This window comes from Cyprinus carpio, chromosome B15 (genome assembly GCF_018340385.1).
Source record: "Cyprinus carpio isolate SPL01 chromosome B15, ASM1834038v1, whole genome shotgun sequence".
Classification (NCBI taxonomy): domain Eukaryota; kingdom Metazoa; phylum Chordata; class Actinopteri; order Cypriniformes; family Cyprinidae; genus Cyprinus; species Cyprinus carpio.
Window position 1 is genome coordinate 21972726 of NC_056611.1, and position 25601 is coordinate 21998326.

General features: G+C 35.9%; 1 protein-coding gene across 3 annotated transcripts in view; it reads right to left on the reverse strand.

Moving 5' to 3' along the window:
* LOC109108299 (stAR-related lipid transfer protein 13-like) overlaps positions 1–25601 on the reverse strand; it is an 81910-nt gene that overhangs the window by 37311 nt on the left and 18998 nt on the right. For 2 of the 3 annotated variants that reach the window (XM_042739798.1, XM_042739799.1), the window contains one exon: positions 19471–19501. In XM_042739798.1, the coding sequence (XP_042595732.1) occupies positions 19471–19501 (31 nt within the window). Of the gene's footprint in view, positions 1–3160; positions 3717–19470; positions 19502–25601 lie in introns of those variants that run through there. The other variant, XM_042739801.1, reaches the window with a different exon arrangement.

Consider the following 25601-nt stretch of genomic DNA (forward strand, 5'->3'; position numbering starts at 1 on the left):
GTAAATAAAATGAATAAATAATACAAGGGGGGAGGGTTAGACAAGAACAAAAAAGATAAATAAATTAATATGTAAATGAAAAAATAAAAATAACAAAACATTAAAGATAAATTAAACAAATAATTTAACAAATAAATTAAGGATACACAAGGGGGATGACTGGGAAATAAAAAAAAGATTTAAAAAAAATGTTACTAACAAACAAATAAATACGAACATTTATTCAACATACATATACATCCTGTCTCAGCACGTTTGAACTCAGTGGCAACAGCATAAATTTCAACTTTAGATCTATGAAGAGCACAGTAGGTTTTTGGATGTTATACAGACAGCACTATTTTACAGTCATCTTGGTACTTCATTTGTGTATTTTTCCACTAGCTGAGGCAGAAGCCAGAAGCAACTGCCAAGAAAGCGTAACTGTATTTGTACACCTCCATGAATTAATAGCTACATTTTGATGGAAATGAAAATAAACAGTTTTGTGGCTTCCACAATCAGGTCAGATGAAGATTAGCCACAAGAGAGGCCTGTCAGGATGACAGCTGATTCCTAATAAACGTCCTGGCTGAGAAACTCCGGCCCGGGATGCTGACTCTACAACTTACGTACAGAGAGCGAAGATATCAACACAGCCAGTGGAAAGAAAAGTTATCGGCATAATATTTATTCTGTGGGTTTCTGGGAAGGGCCGCTGAACGTGGGCAGGAGCCAGATAAAACCAGCAGGTGCTTACGATTCGCTCCAGCAAGGAGAGATGGCAGACAACGAAACGTTTCTGCTGTCTCTTCTAAATTTCCCATTGAAAATGTCAAAGCCGCATCACATTTATGAGTTTTCTCTGCATTGAAGAAACTGTTGCTTTGTTTAAGCATAACTTCATATGGTAACAGCGACTGCATTATGTGCAAAATGAACTAAATGTTGTTGTAATCTGTCTTTCTTGTGGCCCTTGATCGCTGCTGCCTTTGGTTTAAGAGGCTGTTTTGCAAATGGCCTGTCAGGAGATTTGATCGATGCCTAAGCATGATCCTGAAACAAAAGTGTTGAAATACAAACCATAATGCAATCATACACAAATCCCTCATTCTGTATGGGCTGCAGTGCTTTAGTCTTGGACTACAGACTCATGGAGAGTCATTGATTGATATACAAAAATGGGAAATGCTTGCTGAAATTTAAAATGCAACTTCACTTTTATTAACCATGCTAAAATTTTGAAGAATGATACAACCAGCACTTCTGAGAATGAAACAAACACTGGATTTGTCAAATTTTGCAAGGTTAGTGATATTAATTCTTAGAAAAAATGTGGTGATTATTAGTCTTTTTTTCAGTCTATAAAATTTTCTGCAATTTTTTTTTAACAAAAGTGACAGTAAAGCCATTTGTAACATTAAAAAAAAAATGTATCATGGTTTCCATAAAAATATTAAGCAGCACAATTGTTTTCAATATTGATAAGAAATGTTTCTTGAGCAGCAAATCAGGATATTATAAAGATTCTGGAGGATCAAGTGAGACTACAATTATGATTTTAAAATATATTACAAAAGAAAACAGTTACTTTAAATTGTTATGATATTTTACAATATTGCTGTTTTTAACTGAATTTATTACCAAATAAACACAGCTTTGCTGAGCATAAGAGACTTCTTTCAAAAACATTTAAAAATCTAACTGACCCTAAACTTTTTCATATTACTATAAACAGTCATTTTCAGTTTGTCCAAAGCTTTCAACAATAAACCTTCGTTTGAAGGACAAAACTAAAAGGTGGAGCTCTATCTGCCTGAATCCTTCACGGTTGAACTTTTAATAGAGGCTCAAGTAAGACTGAAATATACCCCTCTTGGGAGCCACACTCAGCCTTCCACCGTCATCATGCCTCAAAGAGCTCCTCATTGTTTGGCATGTGTATAAACAGTCAGGCCAGAGCGTGCACATGACTGCCACCTACACAGCACATCACATCTCTGAAATACATATATGGAAATGAACGTGATAAGCATGCCAACAATGCCTCAACATTTCATCACAATCCCCATGGCAGCCTGATCATGTGCCCAAATAAACAAAGAACCCTGAACAAGACAAATATGCAAGCTGTTAAAGATTTCCATCTTATAACAGCAGAGTTTTAATTACTGTCCAATAAAACAAATAGATGGACCACCATAAAGCATTCCCAGAGAAAAATAAAGCTCCAATATTAAAAGTGATTACTAGTGTTTTCCACTAAGGCACCACGTTGCATTGACTGACATCTAGTGGTCAAACACTGTCAAGCGTCTCCACTTTGAATGCATCATGAGATTTAGAAGTCTGTAGAGGTTCGTAGCATTTTCTAAAAGTTTTCTGCACATCTGCCAGTAAATTCACACTTAAACAAACGCACAAAAATAAAATGTTGAGAGTAGACTAGTGGAAGACAGATTATGCAAAACTCCCCATTCAATATAATATCTACCTATCTATCTATATCTATATGTCTATATTATACAGGCCTATATATATATATATATATATATATATATATATATATATATATATATATATATACACACACACACACACACACACACACACACACATCCCTACTTAATTCTACTGAAACACGTTGTTAAATGTGTTTCCAATTATATTATAAACGTAAAAAGTGCCACGTTAATTGGCTAAAACAACATTTTGATGTGTTGCTACTTTGCTGTAGCTTAATCGTTTTTACCTTTTAAATTTCGCTGCAAAATCTACAATAGACTGAAAAATACTATGTGGCGCGGAAACGAATTTAACCCAGAAATTAATGCATTTCACAACTATTTGAAGTAGACAGATTTAAATAGTACTTTTTTGCAAACAATGTGTTACATTATTCTTGTAAACAATCTTGATAACTTAAAACTTCGAAATATTTAGGCTACATTAAAGAGCTAAAAAGTGTGACAACTAGCCTCAGTCTTTCTTGTTGTATTATTCCAAACCCCTAAAGATAATGCCAAGGTTAAGCAACTTAAAAGCTTCACCAACGATGCTCAATAATCTCAAGACAATAAATAAATGCAAACTTTTCGTTCTCGCGTTGCGCACGTCATCATATCACTGTCAGAGAACGCTGCAATGCAGAGCGCGTGAACTTTACTTCAGTGTCACTAACCTGCAAGTCGTCTCTCTCTGACACTTTTCCACAATAAATCCCAAGCTTTGGACGTGGATTCTCTGAGCTGCTCACTGAACGATCGTCTGAGTGTCAGTGTGAGAGACTTTCGTTTCGCTGTCATCGTCAATCCGCGCTCATAATAATCAATCAGTGGCTCCCGTTATTTCTCAAAGATAGCGAGACTCCTCGTCCGCTTCTTCACCTGCCCCTCAGCCACAGACCGCAACGGGAAACTTTCCCGAAAAATAAATGCATATCAAAAACAATAATGTGATAATAATCTCCCAAATAATCCAGTTTAGGACACGCGTTGCTACAAGACGCGCAGCCGCTGTCTGGAGCCGCCGTGTTTTAGAGCAGATGTGGGTTTGTTTGAAGTTTCTCCTTCTGCTCGTAACATACGATCACTCTCTCTCGCTCTCGCTCTCGCTCTCTCTCTCTCTCTCTCTCTCTCTCTCGTTCATCACTCTCACTACTGGAGGACTTCATTTCAAGCCTCACTTCACGCACTCTGTATTAATTCCTCACTGTGTATTTTATTTCCAGCTAAACAAATAAGTAAATGCAACATTTGTTATTTGTTTAAAAAATGCATATATAAATATATAATATTAAAAACACTGAAAATGCATATATAAACATAGCCTACAATAAAAAAAAATTATATAAATATATTCTATAAAATGTATTTGTCAAAATCTGTATTTTAAATATAAATATAGCAACAAATATATGCACTTTTAACAATATGCATTACATTTACAAATACATAATACAAATACAAACAACAATATATTCCTTACACATCTAAGATAAAACTCCTTTCTCAAGGCAAAAAGCACAAAACTCTGCTCACATACTCCAGTCTGTGAACAAAAGCAACATAATATAATATAATATAATATAATATAATATAATATAATATAATATAATATAATATAATATAATATAATAGGTAATATAATATAATATAATATATAAATGTATATAATATAATACACTCTAAAATGCTGGGTTGTTTCAACCGAACTTTGGGTCAAATAAGGACTAACTGGGTTAAATTTTTTAAACAACCCAGCATTTTTAAGAGTATATAATATAATATAATATATAAAAGTAAATTAAAGTGTGGGACAAAAAGGTAAATAGAAAAAAAAATGGTCATGCTGAGGAAGGATAGACATACCATGAACACTGAAGGCTCATTTAATTATGGGCCTCTATGGTTTCCATTTTGCACTCAGCATGGCATTATCATCATAACAGAGAGGAGACTGCTTTTTGTGACGGGTTTTCTGTCTGTAATGTCAAAAGTTGATCCAAGCTGAGATGGGAAAAAAAGTAGGTGATGGCAAAAGGCGAGTATAATGGAGAAATGAATACTTTCATATAAACAACTACTGCATGCAGCGAAACTCTTAACTGATTAGTATCCGAGTCTATTTAACCTGAATCGAGGATTTGTTATTAAAAGAAAGAAGCTTTGCATTAACATAAAGCAGTGCATTGTTTGTTGTCTTCAGAGATCAGAGGGAACAGTGTTACGCCGCCAGTCACGTGTGTAGAAAACAGGTATGAGTGTGGCCTTTATCAATGTGAGTGTTAATGCTCCTGAGCTTTATTCACTAATGGAGTCATCTGATGGGAAAAACCTCCCGGGAGAACATGAGGGTCATCTGCTGTGCCTCAGCTTACGTGTCAAAGGTCAAAGGCCAGGGCCAAACATTTCCCCTCTTGCGGGATCTACAATGGAATGCCTGGCTTGGCGATATGACCGTCTGACCACCAAAAGAAAAGACTATAGGGATTGAAGGCTTACCGATATAGAATTCTGGAAAAAGCCAGTATACTGTGTGTGTGCGTATTACATATATATATTTACACTTCATATATACATTCATATACCTCTTATGTACCTTTTACACTTTAATTTGATCTTTTTTTTTTTAGAATTTTAGAACATATTTTAGAACATATTCAGAAAATTGTAGGTTTTTTATTTATTTATTTATTTATTATTTAGACATTTTATTTATTTTAATCAGGCACACACAAAAAAATGACATGCAAGTTAAATAATTATAATATCAATCATATATTTATTTTAATCATATGTATTTTAGAACTCCATATAGTGTAAAATTATTTATTTGTTTTTTATTTAGACATATTTTATTTATTTTAATAAGGACCTTGATTTTGCCAATTAAATGATAAAATGTCTTTTTCCACTTTAGTTTTCTTTTTTCTTTTTTTTTAGATAGACAGAGAGAGGTAGACCTCTATTTAAATACACAAATACAGAAGTGTGTTTTTTGTTTGTTTGTTTTTTACTAACCTCAATGTCTAGCCTGAAGAGGATTAAAAAGTTTCAAGATAACAAAACGGAGACCACCTAAATGATGACCTACAGCTTTCTATTCTCAGATTCATTTGTCTAACTGCTGGACGTTTAATACTGCAAAGTCAGGTCATGTCTGTCCACCTCAGCAACTTGTCCCACTCCATCACTGCTCCAGTTGGATGTCTGAGCCCTTGATTTTCTGTCTGTCAGCAGCTGATCTCTTCGAGAGACCCATCACTTTAAACTTCAGCACAGGCTTTCCATTATAAAACCAGCCCACGGAGCAAAATACCAAACCAGAGGTCAGCACAACCTTGATGACTCTCAGCCTCGCTGTCAAAACAGTAAATGCTGAACGTGTCATCTGCTGTCACGTCACATTTCAAGCAGTCTATAATGAAATAACCAGAAAGCATTTAATCATAACTTACACTATATACAATCTGATACGTTCATCACTATTCCAAATGTCTCATTAAATAAACTGATCTTAGAGATTAAACCCGAAATGGATATTGTGAAAGAAATGAGCCAGCCCAGATGTGGATCTACAAGTGCTTATATGAAGTAACTGAATAATTAGATTCACAGAATTACAGCACAGACCCTCAGCGTTTGCCAAGGAGAATATGAATGTCATACAGATGGTTGAGCTCGAGCATCAAGAAAACTCAATGGACTTCTGCCAGGCAGCACATTTGCACAGTAGCCAAGCTGGTGTCTCTGCATTCTCACCAGCGTCAAAGTACGCAATTGAAACCACATGGATCTTCAAATGCTGAAATTCCTCGTTTAAAAATATTTGAGCCTATTTAACCCAAGCCTTTAGTCGCTGTCTGGTCCTGTGCTCAGTAATGGGGTCACGCGGGTCAGGTTCCTGATCAAAGCCTTTGACAGGAAGCCCCATGCTCATGGCTCCATGCTATCATTCCTTTAGCTGTGATGTTCTCAGCATTATTCAGGAATAAGATTGTTGATATCGAGGAGATTATTATGGCTAGACTAGGAGGATACACAGGAAGTAGTGACGTAAAAGAGGAAGTGGCTGTTAGAATGTGAATGGGTGTCCACACAAACCCAGTGGGTTTGATTTTTTGACAAGCTCTCTTATCTTCTCTCCAAACGTGAATCAATGAATATTTAAAGAATCAACCGCTACTGCATTTTTTGCTAGTAACTTGTGACTGAACAAACAGAACAACTGAATAGAAACAACAAAAATCAGTGAATTAATGAATGAAAGAATCAATGAATAGTAAAATAATCAAAAGCTAATGCAATATTTGCTTTTGACTGAACAGACAGAAAACTGGACAGAAAGAACAAACAAAACAGTAAATTAAATTAATGAATGAATGAATCATAAAATAATTAGCAGCTACTGCAGTATTTTGTTTGTAACTTGTGAAACTGAAGAAAATGAATTACGGAATGAACAAACAAGTAAAGAATTGAATGAATGAATCAGTGAATGAATCAGTGAATAACAGAAACAACAGCCCCTATAACAGGCTTTTTATGAACAATTTGAATGAAATAAAAAGCAAGCAACTTAATGACTGAATCAATGAATTAACATAATAGAATCAACAGACACTAAAATATTTGCAAGCCACTTGTGCCTGAATGAACAGAATGAACTGAATGAACAAACAAACAACTGAATCAAAGAACAGATCAATTGATAGCAACAGAATTAACGGTCTTTATAATATTTGCTAGCCAATTGTGACTGAAAGAATGAAATAATGAACTGAAGAAATAAACAGACAAAAAACTGAATAAACTAATGAACAGCCAGGTAAATGAATGAATCAAATGAATCAGCAGAATCAACATCAATTCAGAATTAACTTGTGACTGAACAAACAGAATAAAAACAAGCAAACAGCCGTATCAGTGAATTAATCAGTAAATTCCTTTTGCTATGATGTCTTCAGTATCATTTGGGAATAAGATTGTTAATACTGACAAGATTATTATGGCTAGACTGTAGGAGAATACACACAGGAAGCAGTGACGTAAAAGAGGAAGTGGCTGTTAGAATGTGAATGGCTGTCCACACAAACCCAATGGGGTTGCTTGTTTTAGCAGGACCCCATCAAGCTCTTATCTTCTCTCCAAACAGACCCTTTGGGTTGCATATGTAAATACAACACACTTTGCTGTTCTTCTTTAAGGTGCAATCTAGCTGAGACGTTTATATGAAAGGCTTGAGCACAATTAATTGTCACTAATACTTGTGTTGGTTCCCACACATATAAATAAAAAATGTGTTCATTTAATCTACACTATGAATTATACATGAAACCACATGTGATCTTCTCTTGCACCTCTTGTTTGTTTGGCTATGAGCCCAGAGACTTGAGCTCCAGACTGACCACTGAGCTGGAATGAGAAAAGGCCCAGATGTTGAGAATCCGGGCTCCGATTGGCCCCCTCACTTGGCCGTGAGGTCCCAGGCCAGGCTCCAGGATTCCTCCAGGGGGATCACGCTTCCCAGCCTAATGCATTCAAGGCGTGGAATTCTCCCCCAACCACTCTTTTGCTCCCACTCACACATATGGGCCCATCTTATGCATGTACTATAAATTTCCTGAGCAAATATTTCCAAGCCAGGGCTGCAATTTTCCAGGGAAAATCACAAATGTAATGTATATGGGGCTTGAGGGGGAGGAAAGATCTTAAAGCCATAGTTCATTGTGATTCAAGTTCAAGTGAGTGTGATTCATTGTGTAAAACATCAGTTTCTTTTGTAAACCGCTGTTATTCTAAATGTGTGAGTGACTGTGGTCATGTTCAGAATAGAATACTGGCATACTATTCTTCCTGTTCCTGCAAGTATACAGTATGTGCAATGCATTCAACCATGGTGACGTCTAAACTAACTGCCACAATAATTTTGTTTGTAACTTTTGACTGAACAAACACAAGAACTGAACAGAATGAGCATATAAAAGAAGTGAATTAATAAATATATCAACAAAGAGTCAACAGCTACGATAATTTTTGCTACTAACCTAGTGACTTAAACAGAACAACTGAATAGAATGAACAAACAAATGAACAAAGAGAAACAACTGAATAAACAAAAACAACTGCATAAATTGATTAATGAACAGTAACAGAATCAACAGTTCCTAATACTGTACATTTGTGAGCCACTTATTCTTGAATGAACAGAATGAATAAAATGAATGAACATACAAACAACTGAATCGCACTTGATTTAATGAATCAATTAATAGTAACAGATAGGAAATGAAAAAAACAATTAGTGAACCAAACAATCAACTGAATCAACGTTTGAAAAAACACCCAAATGAAAGAATAGTAACAGAATCAACATCCACTGTATTTTTAAGCCACTTGTGATTATATGAACAGAGCATGACTCTGTCTACTTAGCATAGTAAACTAATGTAAACTAGCACACAAAAGAGTCTCACACACACACACACACACACACACACACACACACACACACACACACACACACACACACACACACACACACACACACCACATACAGACGTCAAGAAGGGGCCAGTGGGGGTCTGTGAATGCTATTGTTTCACTGTTTCAAACTGCAGTATGACAAAGCATGTAATGCTGTCAAGTCAGAATCTGCAAGGACTCAACCAACCACAGAAATCCATGGGAAAACATTTACAGTCACACACACCACCTGGCTTCTATTAGCAGAGAGGGGATTATAACACACACACACACACACACACTCTGTGCCCTCTTACCCAATTTGCATGTATGCAGGCTGTGATTTGTGCACTAGAACACACTGTATGTGCCTGTGTATGTACAAAGTCCCGTTTTAATGGAAATGACTCAAGCTGTCTACTGGCTGGATGCAATGTAATTGGTTACAATCTGATTTCAGTCAACATTTGATTTGATTTGAATTGCATAAATCCAATGACATTTGTACAATCTGTACAACTAAATACAAGATAAAACAACAAACAAGCAAATCAGATGTTCTTCTTCTTCTCATGCCATTTTTGCAGGAAACTAAATAAGGTTGAGAAGTATCTTTTGGTAAAGCAAGCCAGATTTTAGTACTAGCAAAACACAATAGGCAGCCAAATCTCCTAAATATTAGCAAGCTGTTAACTAACAATGCAATGAATTAATAAGACAGTTTTATCATGAAAGAAAAAAGAAGGTGATCCAGGCAAAATGTTCGGCACAATACCTCAGGAGCTCAATCGAGAGTTGAAGTCTGTTTATTCTCTCCTGTCTGTAGCCTGCTTGATTGCTCAGCCAAATTGTTTAATAAGCACTTAACCACAAGAAAGCCCCACTATCCCGCAGGGACACTGCAGTCTCGCATAACTGTACAAGCACAAGCCTTAGGAGAGGATGAGGTGTTTGGATAAAGCCGCTCTACAATTTGGCCTTCAGAATTTTACATTAAACAAAGTTGCAATCCAAAACAGTGCCAAAATTGTTTATAGCACAAAAAGTAACCAAAAGTGGAATGTACACTGCAATGGATTAAAACTAATCCACAAAGGCCAAACAATATGCAAAATGACCACTTCATCTTTATTTTATGAGATGAGATGGATATAAAAAGCATGATTTTGAGTGATTTCATTGCTAAATTACAGGACAGGGTGGACAGTTTGCAAGTAAGGCTCAAATACTGTACAAATGCAAACATGTACATACTACGGCTCAAAAATGTGGAATTTATATTTAATTTATTGGTGGTTCTTTGAAAGAAATTGATATTTTGTTCAGCAAGGGCATGTTAAATTGATCAAAAATGATAATGAAGACATATACAATATTACAAAAGATTCCTATTTTAAATTAATGCTGTTATTCAAATTTTGTTCATCTAAGAATAGCACATCAGTTTCCAACCTTCATGAAGCAGCACAACTGTTTTCAACATTTATAATAATAATTGTTTCTTGAGCAGCAAATCAGCATATTAGAATGATTTCTGAAGGATCATGTGACACTGAAGACTGGAGTAATGATGTTTAAAATTCAGCTTTGCCATTACAGGGATAAATCACATTTTACAATACTGTATATTAAAATAGAAAACTCCATTATTTTACTTAAAATTGTATTAATATTTTACAATATTACTGTTTTACTGTAATTCTGATCGAAAAAATGCAGCCTTGTTGAGAATAAGAATCTTCTTTCAAAAACATCTTACTGATGCCAAACCTTCTAATCAACACACATTTTACTTTTATGGAAATATTGCTTCCATTCTTGGATAATTACTCTGCATTACTCTTCCTCACAGTATTTAAGGCATAGTTTTTAACTTGGACAATAATTTATTGCCCAAATACACAAAGTTCCATCAGCCATGTGATTGGATTGATGCCTCCTTTACTTCATATTAACTTACAAAGAAAAAAAAAAGAATATGCTCCAGCTACTTTAATTGTTCTTGAGCATTTATACATCCTGGGATTTGCAGAGCAATGAATGTAATTGGTGGGGATTGCAGAGGTGACAAGTCTTGCACAATGGGGCCTGATCCAAATTAGTGGCCGTTCAGTCCCTCTACGACATCTCCTATTGAGAGAAAATCACACTCTGGCAAGCATGAGTTAATCAAATTATAGAAAGATTCCTTACCACAAGAACCCGTTATGGTGCAGTAAGAAATTAAAATGCTACATTATGGAAATTGCTTTTTAAACACAAAGGCATGGCTGTAGGTAACCAAAAAAATCCATCAATCCTTACACAAAAACAATCAAAGGATTTATAAACCTATAAACGAAACTGAGACCAAAATGCAATTCCAGCATTATAGAATTCCAAAGTGCCAGTGCCAACAATGGAAGTCCACAGTAAGCCACAAACCATTTTCCATCTTTCCACATGTGGAATAGCCTGTTTCATGCTCTCCCTGTGGCAGCACAGCCTGCCAGGCCACATGACGACCTGCCTGTAAATTTAACTCATGATGTCATTGATTTGGGCCATGCAGGAGCAGAGGGAGGCTAAAAAGATCACATAATAACATAATCGCATAAACCAATCCTCATGTGAAGAGAATGACTGTGCTTAGTGACAGAAGTAAACGCTTTCAAATGAAAAACTATTCATTAGTGGCTCTTGCTAAGACAAGCATCTTCTACTATAGCACATACTTAGTGTTTTTAAACTTTGGTATGTAAATACTCCTGCACTGGTTATGCTACAGACATGAATAATACAACAAATTGTGTGGCTTGCTGAGTGAAGATGTGCTATTGCTTTTCTAAGCAATGGGTCTTAAAGGGACAGTTCGCCCAAAAATGAAAATTCTCATTTACACACCATCACATCATGTCAAACCTACGGTGCCCTAGCGGAGCACAACATAATGCCATCTCCACAACACAAACCAAATCAGCAAAACACAACGGAAACAAGCCACAACACACAAAATTAGCACAACGCAATGGAAACAAGCTATAACACAATGAAATTTGCACAACACAATGGAAACAAGCCACAACACAACAAAATATTTGCACAATACAACAAAATTAGGCCGATGATACATGGGCAACTTTGGGAAATGTTGCCATCAACAGGTAACCAGGTGAGACACAGGACCCACGACTGATCTTATGTATCCAGATAGAAATTTGTTACCCATTCTAAGTAGGAAAGTTGTTAAAAAATTAAATAAATAAATAAAAAACCTTGTTGCCCTGTGTATCATCAGTCTTAGTCCTATGTGTTGTGTTGTGGCAAATTTCATTCTGTTGTGCACTACTGGGGCACCATACAAACCCTTAAGATTTTGGATATTCTTCGAAACACAAATTTAGATGTTTTTAAAGAAACCTGAGAGGTTTCTGACCCTGCACTGAAAGTCAAAGTAGCCAAAACTTTAAAAAATACAAAAAGGCCATACAGGCAAAATAAAAAAAAAATAGGCAAAAATAATCCATATGAATTGAACAGTGTAATCCAAGTCTTTTGAAGAGTCACAATTGCTTTATATGATGAACAGATTTGATTTAGGCTCAGGTTTCATTCTAAATACCTTAATTTGTCTTTTAAAAATGAAACAAAGTCTTATGGGTTTGGAACGACATGAGGGTAAGTTATGACAGAAACTTTATTTTTAGGTGAACTATCCCTTTATAATTGCCACAGATAAAAAAAAAAAACAGGAAGGATATATACTATAAGGACCACGATATGATATGATACACCAGTATGCATCCACACAGAACACCCTAGCAACCAGGGACACCAATAACACATTAGTAACAGAATAGCAATGTGCTAACAGCCATTCTGGGTTCACAGTCATGATTCCAGGGTTCACACTTTCTGACCGTCCAGTTTTTTGATGTGTAATTAGGATTTTTAAAAGTTATTTTACAGAAATCACACATAAAAAGTCTAATTCCTAGCTGAAGACATAGGCTATTTTAGAAGAAATTCACTTTACCATAACCTCTTTAAATTTTATTTCCACTGGCAGTCCAGGAAATAACACTTAAAATGCCCTGATGTTTCCAGGTTTTCTAAAATCTTAGAGACACAATGGCAAACACCCAAAATATCTTCACATCTCCAAATCCACCCAGATTTTCTGCAGAAAAATTAGAAAGTTTGTCTCATTTCAGTCATAGTGACCAAATGGGGGTGTCATTGAAGATTTTTGGGTTACTGAAGCTGAAATGCTATTACACAAATGTTTCTCTTTTTTTCTGTTTTACAATTTGTGAAGGATACTGAGTCTGTATGTTCCCTCTTGTCTCTTTAACTGCGCTTCCAGAGGTCTGTTCCCATTAGGCAAGCTCAACGCTGTGAACAGAGAAGAAAAGCTAAACCTTCAGGCTGCCACTCAAATAACCACATTACCTATTAGTCTAGTTCAAACAATAATCTATAAAATTATTACTGTCAAAGGTATCTCAGCCATCTTACAGTGAAAATAATGATCTAACAGTATTTATTTGTTTTGCTTCTATGTGCGATTGCAGCCAGCTACTCATTTCTTTTGACACAAGTATTTTGAAAGTTGTGGTGGAAACCAAGGTCATAATAATAACTTCTAGCGCTGGGTTGTTTTTACAGTTCCACCCTAATTTCAAGCACAATAGGTTCCAACAGTAGAAGCGGTGTGCGAAAATATACACCCTACGATATAATATCATTTGTAAAAAGACCAACCAGTTTCCTTCAAGGACTTCACTCCCTTTCATCTCACAGTAAATCAGGCATAGCTCTCCTGGATTCCGTCTTGAAAGGGCCTCAATTACAGAGGGCTCCTTAGAGACAGACTGAGACAGGCCAGCCAGACAGGACGCCATGGTGAGCAGCCGCAGCTGTTGGGGTCACCCTCGCTGGCCAGTAAGAGCCAGCTACCCTGAATGAGAAAAAAATAGCCAGTCTAGAAACCAGCTGGCTAGAGAAAAGATCCTTGAGAATCATCAGGAACACATACAGGCAGTCTAGGAGGTTTACGTAATCACTGCTGGCAGATTTAGAATACAGTTGAAAAGGAACAAGAAAGGAAGAGGAAAAGGGAAAGGGAAGAAAATTAAGTGGAAAGGGAGAAGATGGGAAAAAGTAAGGAAAACGAAGGAACAGAAAGGCAAAGAACAAGGAGAAGAAAAATTAAAAAGGAAAGAAAATGAAGCAGAAAGAGGAAAAAGAAAAATCATAAGAAAAAGGAAAGTTGTAGCGTGGAAATGCTGAGGATTATGGGACAGAGGGAGAGCTACAGGTGATTAATGTGCACTTAGTCTTCTGGGCATATCCGGTCAATACAAATTGCATTAGCTAAATTAGCTTTGCGGGGTCGATATAACCAATGAAGTTGGAAATGAAATTGATCATTAAGATGTGATTGATGCAGGATAAAACTAAAACAGAAAAGATAAATCAATGGGGCATATAAACATAACATACATCATACCCAAAGAGGCCGAATGATAATTTCCTTACAGTGACGGCTCAAGTGATCATTTTTGTACGGGGTCTTTCGATTTACTTTAATGCAATGGCCCCTATCGCGAGACATTTTGTTCTCAGTAGAATCCGATTTCCAGTCAGTTTAATATAACATAAATCTGGCTCTAAACTGCAGTGGTTTTTGTTTTATCTGAGGAGGCAAAATTGCTTTACAGCTTTATCTAATCAGCTTAGGACAAATTCAATCTGGGTGGATGGACGGATAGATATGGATGGATGAACAAACAATAGAAAGAATGTGTCTCACTTACTAAGCATGCATACGCACAAATTTCTGCTTGAATCCAGTTTACTAACATTTTCACAAACAAATCATGATTTACTAAAACTTTTATACTAAGTGTTATTCTAAATGTAAGAAAACTAAGAGACAAGAATTTAGACTTAGATGAGAGTAATTAAAGAATGTAATGGAAAGGTTGTGTGTAAAGCCCTTATATGGAGATGGACTGGGCGTGTTTTATGCAAATGACTAATCTCGTGCATGTGGCAACTTATTTAGAATACTCCAAATTCACTAACATTAGGGACTACACATCTTCAGTGTGGTCATTTAGAGATCTTCTTCCTAATGCTGATGTAAGAACAGAGTGTCTCGAGTAGAAAATTAATGCTTTCAAACTCCCTTAAGTTTCTTTGTTTTCATTCAGTTGTTGAATGGCTTTGGGTTTTCCCTGTCAGAGCAGAAAAACAACATTCTCTGAGAGAGGGAACTCCGTGTTCAGCACTGTCTGTCCAGGTTCTGGCTTCAGCACCAGTGGCCCCTAGATGACAGTTCTGGGTCGCCTTTTACTCTGCCTCTCGGTCATGTCTCTCTTTGTGAGACGGGAGGTCTGACAAGGTGATGTTTACCATAACAAAAAGACCATGCATTTCTTAAAACAGCGATGAACGAAGGAAAAAAGACGGATGGCCAATTCCAAAGCGTCAAAGCCCACAAGAAAACATGAACACAGTCTAGTCTCCTTACAAATAATTCCAGAGTGGGTTTGGTTTTTTGCAAAAAAAAAAAAAATGCAGAATTTTCCAGAATTTAACTCCACATAATAAACGGTTGAAGGATTAGTGTATGCTTTCTTCTACTACATAATTTCAAGCAATATGGAGAAGAGGTCAAACTATCTGTTTATATCTGAGGAAAGACAAACATCTGAAAAAAATGAAGCGGGTCAGAGGGGTTGAGTATTTTTCCACATGTCTGGCTGCTGCTGTTTCTTAAACATGAGAAGTTAGGAATCTGCTGTATAAGTCATGTCATCTCTGGTGATCCTCATACAGCATAAGACATGGCCTCTCAATCGAAACTGCCATGTCTAGACATGGATAAAAATGGTTTCTTTGAGAGTAGCTATCAAACCCTTCAGAGAGAAAGGTCTTGGTGCATCAGAGGATGTGCAATTTATGTATTGTCAAGGAATCCAAAAAGTGAAGTTCTTGAGTTCTTCACAGGGGTCTGGTGCTGGTCTGCATCAGAGCTAATGGCCTTTTATGAGGCGCAGGGATACTTCTGTTTATAGGACCCTGCGGGGCCGATGGGTGGGTCAGAGTGACCATTATAGACAGGAACTTGGTTATGTGGCAGCAAAGTTGTAATTCTTGGATCCAAATGCATTCGGAAACTGTTTCACTACACCTTCATATGCAAGTAAAAAAGTAAACATTGTTTTTTTAAAAAAAAAATACTTTTTGTCAAAGTTTGCCAAATTAAACAAAATGTAAAAGTTTTCTTAATAAAGTCTTGCCTGAAATTAAAAGTTTAAATCTGTCTTTAAGTTTAAAAGGGTTAGTTCACTCAAAAATGAAAATCCTGTCATCTTTACAAACTTTTGTTCCAACTTGATGGTGTGTAAAAAGTGAGAAAAGAATAATGTTCTATTCAAAATTATCATTTTAAATGATCCCTTTATAGTGAGCAGCTCACCCCCAAAAAAAGTGGAACACAAATGATTTCATCATTTACATTTAAAGTGTTACAGAACATTTTAAATTTTGTTTTGGAGTTGAAAAATTTTTGTGTTCCAAAGAAGATACAAGATAAGTCATACAGGTTTATATATATATATATATATATATATATATATATATATATATATATATATATATATATATATATATATATATATATATATATATATATATATATATATATATATATATATATATATATATATATTGGAACAGGTGGCTCACATGGTGGTCCGCTTCATGTGAGCAGGACACCCAAACAGTGACCTAGCAACCTCTGTTTTTTGTCTTTGTCCCAGTGTCTCTCATTATCTGTGTGGCTCATCTAAATCTATGTGGCTAATCTAAAGCTATTAATGCAATTTTTGTTTGCATTGTATCAACCAAATCAAATGGTAAGAAAGACAGGTTAGCTTTCCTCTTAAAGGTTACAAACATTTACTGAACAGATTTTGGTAGGCCACCAAAACCTACTGTTCCTCATTGCTCCACGGCATGATTTTTAACCCTAATCAAAATGCACAGCACAGAGCTTTAAATAACAGCATTTACAGTGATCTGATGGAAATAGCATGTTTTAATTTTAGAAGTCATCATTAAATGCTCCAGTGGCTGTAAGCGAGGTCTGGACAGAGTCCTTCTGGAGACTGTCACTCTAACGAGGTGTGTAGTATATTATGGAGCTGGTCGGCCATCTGGCTTTGTAGCAAAGTGACATCATGTAGTCTCTACGTCTCTCCTGCAGTAAAATATGAGGGGGGAAATACTACACCACATGTGCCCTTCACTCTGCGCTTTTCTTTTATAGCATCATCATTGTTATAACTAATAGCATGGCTATCCAATCGAAGACACATGGTTAGTCGTTAGATTAAATAAAAGTGATGGGGACATCCAGAGTGGACAGATACATTTAAACAAAAGCTGAAAGATAAAAAAAAGTATTAAATATATATATATATATATATATATATATATATATATATATATATATATATATATATATATATATATATATATATATATATATATATATATACACATTTTATATATTTTTTTTGCATATAAGCACATCAAGGTCAATCAAATATTTCTTCTCAGCCTAACATAACAATGATCTGCTATGCCCTCCTAATTTTAACTGGGTCCCACAGCAAACCAGTACACAGAAATAGGGCTATAAATGAGGGTCTACTCTACATCCCCCACATTCTCCAGACACTCAGAGGAACAGAAGAGCACCTGTCTGTGTCACTCATACTGTACCAGCCTTTAATGAGAGCCAGAGAGAGAAAAAAGAGAATGGATTGAGAAAAGAAAGAGTAACAGATGTTTTATCATGTGAAGAAACCAAATATTAAACTTGCGTTCTTTCTGCTTTTCTTTACTTATGTCTTGCCTTCCTTTCTTTCTTCTGTATTTCTTGCTTTCCTTTCTTTATTCCATCTTTCTTTTTGTTCCCTTGTTTATATATTTTCTTATTTTTTCCCCATTGCTTCCATATTTCTTTTTCCATTTTCCATTTTTTTCTTTTTTTAATATCTTTTTCCTTTCCTATCTTATTACCTTTGTCCCATTATCTTCTTTTTTCTTACACATTTCTTTCTTTCTTTTTTTCTTTAATACTTTCTATTCTTAACACATTTTTACCTTGCTTTTGTTGTTCTTTTTCTTTCCTTCTCTTCTTCTTTTGTATTTCCTTTGTATTACCTTTGTCCCATTGTTCTTTTCTTTCTTTCTTTCTTTCTTTCTTTCTTTCTTTCTTTATTTATTTATGTCTTTTTCTTACTATATTTATATAACAAATTATCAAACTATTTATTTATTTATTTATTTATTTCTCTTTCGTTCTTTCGTTCTTTCTTTATTTCTTTCATATTTTAAACTCCTTTTGTTTCTTCTTTTTTCCTTTCTTCCTTCTCTTCCTGTTTATCCTTCCTTTACATTACCTTTGTCCCATTGCTCTTTTTCTTTCTTTTCTTACGCATTTCTTTCATTCTTTCCATTTGTCATTCTATCTTCATTGTTCTTCACGTCCTTTTCTCCTTCTGCATTTCTTTCTTTGCTTCCTTCCATATTTCTTTCCTTCTTCCCATCTCTTTCTTTCCATCCTTTTTCCCATCTCTTTCTTTCCATCCTTTTTTCCATCCCTTTCTTTCTATCCTTCTTTCATCCTTCCATATTTCTCTTGCTTTTTTCATTCCTTTCTTTCCATCCTCCCATCCATCCATCCTTTCTTACTTCCATATTTCTCTTGCTTTCTTTCCATCCCCATTTTATCCTTTTTTCCATCCTTCCATCATTTCTTTCTTTTATTTCTGTTTTTTCCCATATTTCTCCTCAAAATAGCTGTTCCTATTATCCTGTGAATTCAGTCCATAAAAAGTTTCATTTTCACTTAGTTTAAAGCTTGCAAAAAAATGTATTTAACTTGTAAATACAGTTAGTAAGTTCACACAGCAGAACACTGCCTGAGAATATATTAGAAATGTGAGATTGTAAGATTTCAAACTGCGACATCCGTCAAAATGAAAGGAAAGCCCATTCCAGTCCAGGATAACACAACAAGAATCTTGTTTCATCCTTGAATTAGTCACGCTCTGGGCAAATCTCGGGACAAGCTCAGGGCGCAATTTGAGCACAGAGGACTAGAATGTTTGAGCTGTCTCGCGATTGCACACTTTAGTCATTTAATTACATTAAGCAGCAATTCAGACAACCTCTCACTGAAAACCAGATACACCCTGTTAAAGTATTACACGGCTCCACAATGAGCCGGTCTAATTAGCGAATGTCTCAACTGATTACAGCAAAGATGTAGAACATAATATCTTAATCCAGAAGTTTATAACATTCAGAAATTTCATTCAAAGAGCTTCTTTTAGAACCACATCGAGCAAACAATGTCAAACGCATTTACCCAGTCTGATAAATTCACATTACTGTGCCTATTACATCCAAACATGTCTTATTGCCAGCACAGTTTGAAATATAAAGGAAAATGTGTACTCACCTGCATCTCCATGCCTCTTCTTGATGGACATCTGAAAACAAAACATGAAATCTGTTAAAAAACATACATCAAGGTTGAGTTAATATTTTCATAACTGTAACCATATCATAAAACGGTCTCATGAAGCATCAAAACAAAGGACCTAATGTATTGCTTCTCTCCCACTGTAAATAAAATCAACACCTGACCATTGAATTTCCTCCCACGGATCTGCTGAACGCTACATTGACCTGGGATACTATGATTTACAGTGCTCTTACTCAGCCAAGAGAGAAAGTGCTACTTGTTTAGAGAGAGGGTCATGTCCAACATTCCAGCTGTAATCCGTAAGAGGCCTGTTTTCTAGTTTCACCTTTCTGCTACTACACTCAGGTATCATGTGCCCTGTGAAAGATATCACAGTACTCTCATATGCATTGATTTTACAAAAATGCTACTTTTCCTCCTAAAACCAAGCAATTTATGATTCGGGTTGTATTTTAGTTTAACAGTACGTGCACCTAAGCGTAATTACCTAAGAAAGTACTGGGTAATATAAGGTAACTTCATGGGTAAAGTTATCCAGTTATTACCTAGTTATTGCAATTAATATAACAAGTACATAGTATGTACATGCGGAACAGGACTGTAAAATTATGTGTGTGTGTCTGTGTGATTACACACACACACACACACACACACACACACACATCAACATAAATAATAATAATCTACAACACTATGGAAAACAAAATGAAAATAATATCACACTATGAAATAATTCAATTATTATAATGCATATTATACATTTATACTGTATTGTGTATAGTTAAAAACTAAAGATACATAAAAATGTTTCCACAAAATGTATGAAGTTGAAAACTGAGCCTTGCACAAAAAGAAGACTCTGTGACTCAATCCAGTACTGTCAAACTTTTAAGACTGATGCAAAATTGCTCAATTTTTCCCGCCTTGTCTGAGTGAGCAGACCCAGATGCATGGCTAATTTCAGTAGCAGAAGCGGCAGATGTCTACTAAACACAACAATGATGTAAAAAAATGATGTTTTGTTGGGTCTCAAAATGTTAGAGGGATTTTACAATGAAAGGAAGCAGATGTGTTGTCTGGAATCACAGCAACGAACAAAACACAAGTAATTTTAGTGTAATTCAACACATTAAGACTGCAAAAGCTGTTTGAAGTGCCTGTTGATCATTATTCGAGGATTCCCTCAGCTGTAAATGTACACTGAGGCCCTCTGCCTCCGTTTAATCAGATCTAGGTCTGAAAAACACAGCAGAAAAAGGGAAAATGATGGATGATGTCATGGTTGCTTATAGGCTGTGAGATTTTGCAATGAGGGGTTGAATTTTAACCGCACATCTCAAAGAGTTATGGTGTTCAAATGCAAGGTACAACTGAGGGTGTTACCCCTCATAAAATAGCTTAAGCAGTGCGTGAAAAACTGTAAAGGGAGACCATTTCTTGGTATGTATATTACATGTTATTTTTGTCAAGACTAGCAGGCCGCTTACTGGAATGTCGCCTCTCAAAACAGGTTTGTAAAGGATTACTGTGAATTCTAGGAAGAAAGAGGATGAGCACGAGTAAAGTCCTGCTGTGTTTCAAAGTGACATGTACATGACATGTAATTAAGCATCAGTGAATGATGACTAGCTTTAGGAAGAGCCACAGATCGGGACGAAAAGATATGACACTGAAATATCCACACATCAGTCAATCAACCAGACGGCAAAATGAAGGACAAAATCAAATCCAAGATCTTCAAGTAAAGAAACCGAATGCTAACACTATATCAACTGAAACTGATAAAAACAATGAAGGAAGGGGGATGTTGTTTTGACACATGTGGTCTATATACTAATGAGCGCCTTCCTGGGATATGTGTCATTTTCTTGGAATTGTAGGATTCCGCTGTGTGAATGATGAAGGCTGACAGGATTACAAGTATAATAATTTCTCAGTCAGAAATAATGGATAGATAGACAGATGAAAAATAATAATGCCTGAGGGGAAACTGAGGAAAACTAACTGCACAGGATACACTGCATTGGCTCAGAATGAGATACAAGATCCTAACACCGCAAAAGAAAAACAGATGCCATAATTTCCAGAGGCAATGGTACCAATACATAAAGATACAAAAACATCATTTGGGCTGAATCTGAATTATGAGCTGTTGGAGATTTTGGATTATGCTATATAACACAGCTCCTGAAGTTCAAGACGTATTTTTGTATGTCTGGGATTCCCCTACTATTCATTTTTAGCGGTTTTATTTGGCATGCATGACTAACGTCTATCATAATATTCACTGCACTGGAGATTCTCAAATACATGTTTGATATTACACACATGTTCCACGTGAAACTGATACTGGACTGGCCTAAACTGATTCATTTAAAGGGATAGTTCACCCAAATGTGAAATTTTTGCCAGCATTTACTCACCCTCATGTTGTTCCAAACCTGTATAAGTTTTTATCTCATGTTGAAAACAAAAAAAGATATTTTGAAGATTCTGAAGAACGAAACAGCTGTTGGTCCCCATTGACTTCCATAGTAGGGAAAGATATACTATGGGACCATCAACTGTTTGATTACCAGCATTCTTCAAAATATCTTTTATGTTCAACATAAGAAGGAAACTCATACAGGTTTGGAACATCATGAGGGTGAGTAAATGTTGATAAAATTTTCATTTTGGGTGAACTATCCCTTTAAAGCCAACATGCAATGGTGCAATTAATCGAGCACCTAATATACAGTATTTGATTTCAGACACAGTGAAACACAAAACACTTTCATTTTCTTCTAAATAACCTGCACAGATGAATCTTCGACAATAAGACCAGGAATCTGTATAAAGTAAATAGAATCACATTCCCAAGCATTCTAAAATGCTTTACTATGTACTCACAATATCCTTTTTACAAGGCAGAGAGAAAAAAAAACATGAAGCCAGAAGAATTTAAGGGTGTAAAATTATGGCGAATATAAGACAAAGTGAAAGATAAAAAATAGAGGGAAAAGAGAGAAAGTATGTGCTGTAAAGTACAATAAAAGCCTTTCGGCGTCCACTTCAAAGTGACCCCAAAGGGCCAGATGTGGTCCCGAGAGCAAAGCCTCATCCATCTTGCATTCCATGAAACCCCCTGCAGCAAGACAACTTTTCTATATTTAGCTTCCTTTTCCAGCCTTGCTCAATCCACTGGAATATATTCCATCTAATTCCCTCGTTCTCCACCACATTCAGCCCCCCCCCCCCCCCCCCCCCCCAATTGGGTCTGTTGTTTTATGTGTTTGTTGGTGTTCCAACGGAAGGTCTGTTTGGGCTATCAGGCCGTGGACCATCCATCTTCCAAACTGAGGTGGGCGGCTGAGTTGGTGGTATTTTTTTGAAGTTAACATCTAGAGAACGTCAAAGAAATGCAGCTAGCATGACGCAGGGTCTTGGTTGTGTTATGACAAAAACAGTCTTAGTGAAATGCACAGTTATGAAGGAGAAAAGAAGGAATAGGTCACTGTCACGGGTGACGCTGCGGACAAGACTTATCTGATGTATCTCATATGTTCAATGTGGAATCTGTGCATGTAGTAAAAGTATAAACGGAGGGTATATATACATCAAATTTTTGCACAAGCCTGTGCCTGTTTTCTGGAAAGGAAACAAAAAAGCAGGGTTGAGTAATTGAGGAAATGAAAGAAGACTTAAAAGGGAAGGATAACGTAGGATCAAACCTATTCCCAAATTAGTCCTTCTTTTAAAGGAAACATAGGGAAAATGAACTTCTGAAAGTGCTGTATATGTTAAAACCCGCTTTGAGAGCTATTCTGCTTCTAGGCTCGTTGCCAGAATGCCTCTCAAGGCTAGTGGTGGTGAAAGGACCATGTATCACCGTGTACAATGCGTACGTGGGTAAATGTGTGTGCATTTCATGCACAGGTTCCACACATAACAATCCGGCCAACAGGAAGTGCAAAAAGATGGGCATCGTGCCCATCTTTGAGGTTTTCCCAGTTAGCCTCTGGTAAATGTTGTAACTACACCATCTGTTGCCAAAGGCATTTTTTTGACCATTCAAAGTTCACTGATTTGAAAAAAAAAAATCTAATTAAAAATTTAAATTATTAAAGTTATAAAAGTTCATTATAAAAGTTATATATTTATAATAAATATCTAATATGTTAATATACAAAAACAATTTAATATTCATATTAATAATAAACAAATATTTTAATATAATAAAAATATATGATTTATTCAGATAGAAAAAATTCAGTTTACTTTTTCAATACTTTATTTTAGTTATCTATTTTATTATTTGTTTTTTATATATTGTTTTAATTTTAGTAAATGATGATAACTGATATATTTAAGTTCAGTATATAGCATGGCATATTTATAATAGGTAAATGAGAGTCAAATTACATTTTATAACTAAACAAATGAAGCTGTAACCTCTGAATGACTGCAGGCAGATAAACTGTCAGGGGAATCGCAAGTCACTGAATGGTGTTTACACAAAGCATTCTCTTTTCTGCCTCCTGTGTCACAGGAAATGTGAACTTACATGCTGATGGCATACATACTGCTATATTTACAAACCACGATGAGCAAATGTTTTGGGAATCTTTGAGAAGGATGTTATGATTGTTTTCGATGAGCGTATGTGAGGTCACATGTCTATAGAATGTAATACTCTCATTATAATGTATGCAATACAGTGTTTAAAACAGATCACATGTTCTAGTAGTGTAATATATCTAGTTTAATAGTTGAATGTATCACCCAAAAATTTTAATTCAGTAATTTACTCAACCTCATGTTGTTCCTAGAATTCTGTGTATTCTGCTAAACATCAACAAATACATTACATTTTTAGGTGAAATATCCCTTTAAGTCAGACATTAAAAAGTTCTCACAGTACAAAAAAGATTAAGATTATGTAGATTCACAAACAAAGTATCCCACAAAATCTAGAGGAAAAGAAAAAGAGCAAAAGCGCACAGCATTGACCTCTCAACCCAGCCGTATTTTAACACCTTGCAGGGGCGCTCCTCACCCAACATCCCAAACTGAGGCTTAACCTCTGCTGGAGCAGAACAAATCCTGGCCTCCTGAGTTGCACTTGGCCCCGTAATCTATCTTCATCCTATTGAGCTGCTTAGCTCCCCTCTCCTGCCCCAACCGAGGACCCCGCAGGGAGCTGGAGAGCCAGCTTGTGCCCTCCACACAGATGGATGGAGAAGACTCAGCTTCCCATCGCTCACCAGTACCTCCAGGCTTTAGCAACAATGGGTTGAGGGTGAGGAATAGGTTAGAGGCAGTGGGAAAGAGTTTTGCCAAAGCATTTGTGAGTTCACAATGATTCAACCACTTATCAATTCTAAGCGAGCCACCAACATGTAATTAAGCAAATTAAAGGGATAGCTCATCTAAAAATGAAAACAACTTTGGAACCCACTGACTTACATTGTATGGACAAAAAAAAAAAAAAAAAAAAAAAAAAACATTTTTCAGAATATCTCTTTTGTGTTTCACAGAGCCAAGAAAGTCGCTAGGGTTTGGAACGAATTGAGGGTGAGTAAATTATGACAGAATTTTTTTTTTTTAGGTGAACTACAGTATCCCTTTAAAATGTTACACACAGAGCACATTTGGTGCTTCCACAGTGGGTTCTTTACAGTATGGAAGCTACATTAAAACCGGGGCTTACAACATCTTAAATAAAAGCTGGTTCCAAGTTAACAAGCATTTTGTGCCGTATGTTTTCATTAAAGATTTTATGACGGCGTCAACTGTATGGTGCGGTGTAGTAGTGACGTGATTGACTGAAACAACCTCTTTCACAGTGGCTGATGTTATAGCACTAATAAATAGATGGGCTGCTTTGGCCTGGATCCTTGCGAGTCATATATATGACGTACAGCTTCCTCGTAACACTGTGTCAACATAAACATTCATTCACTGTTGAATCATGAACAGTTTCAAAGTAGCTGATATGTCTAGGTTTTGAATTTGAACATAATATATATCAAGGATGCTGACTGAATTAAAATTAAATTAGAGAAAAGCAAAACACACACACACACACACACACAGTGTAGAACAGTAAAACCTATTAAAAT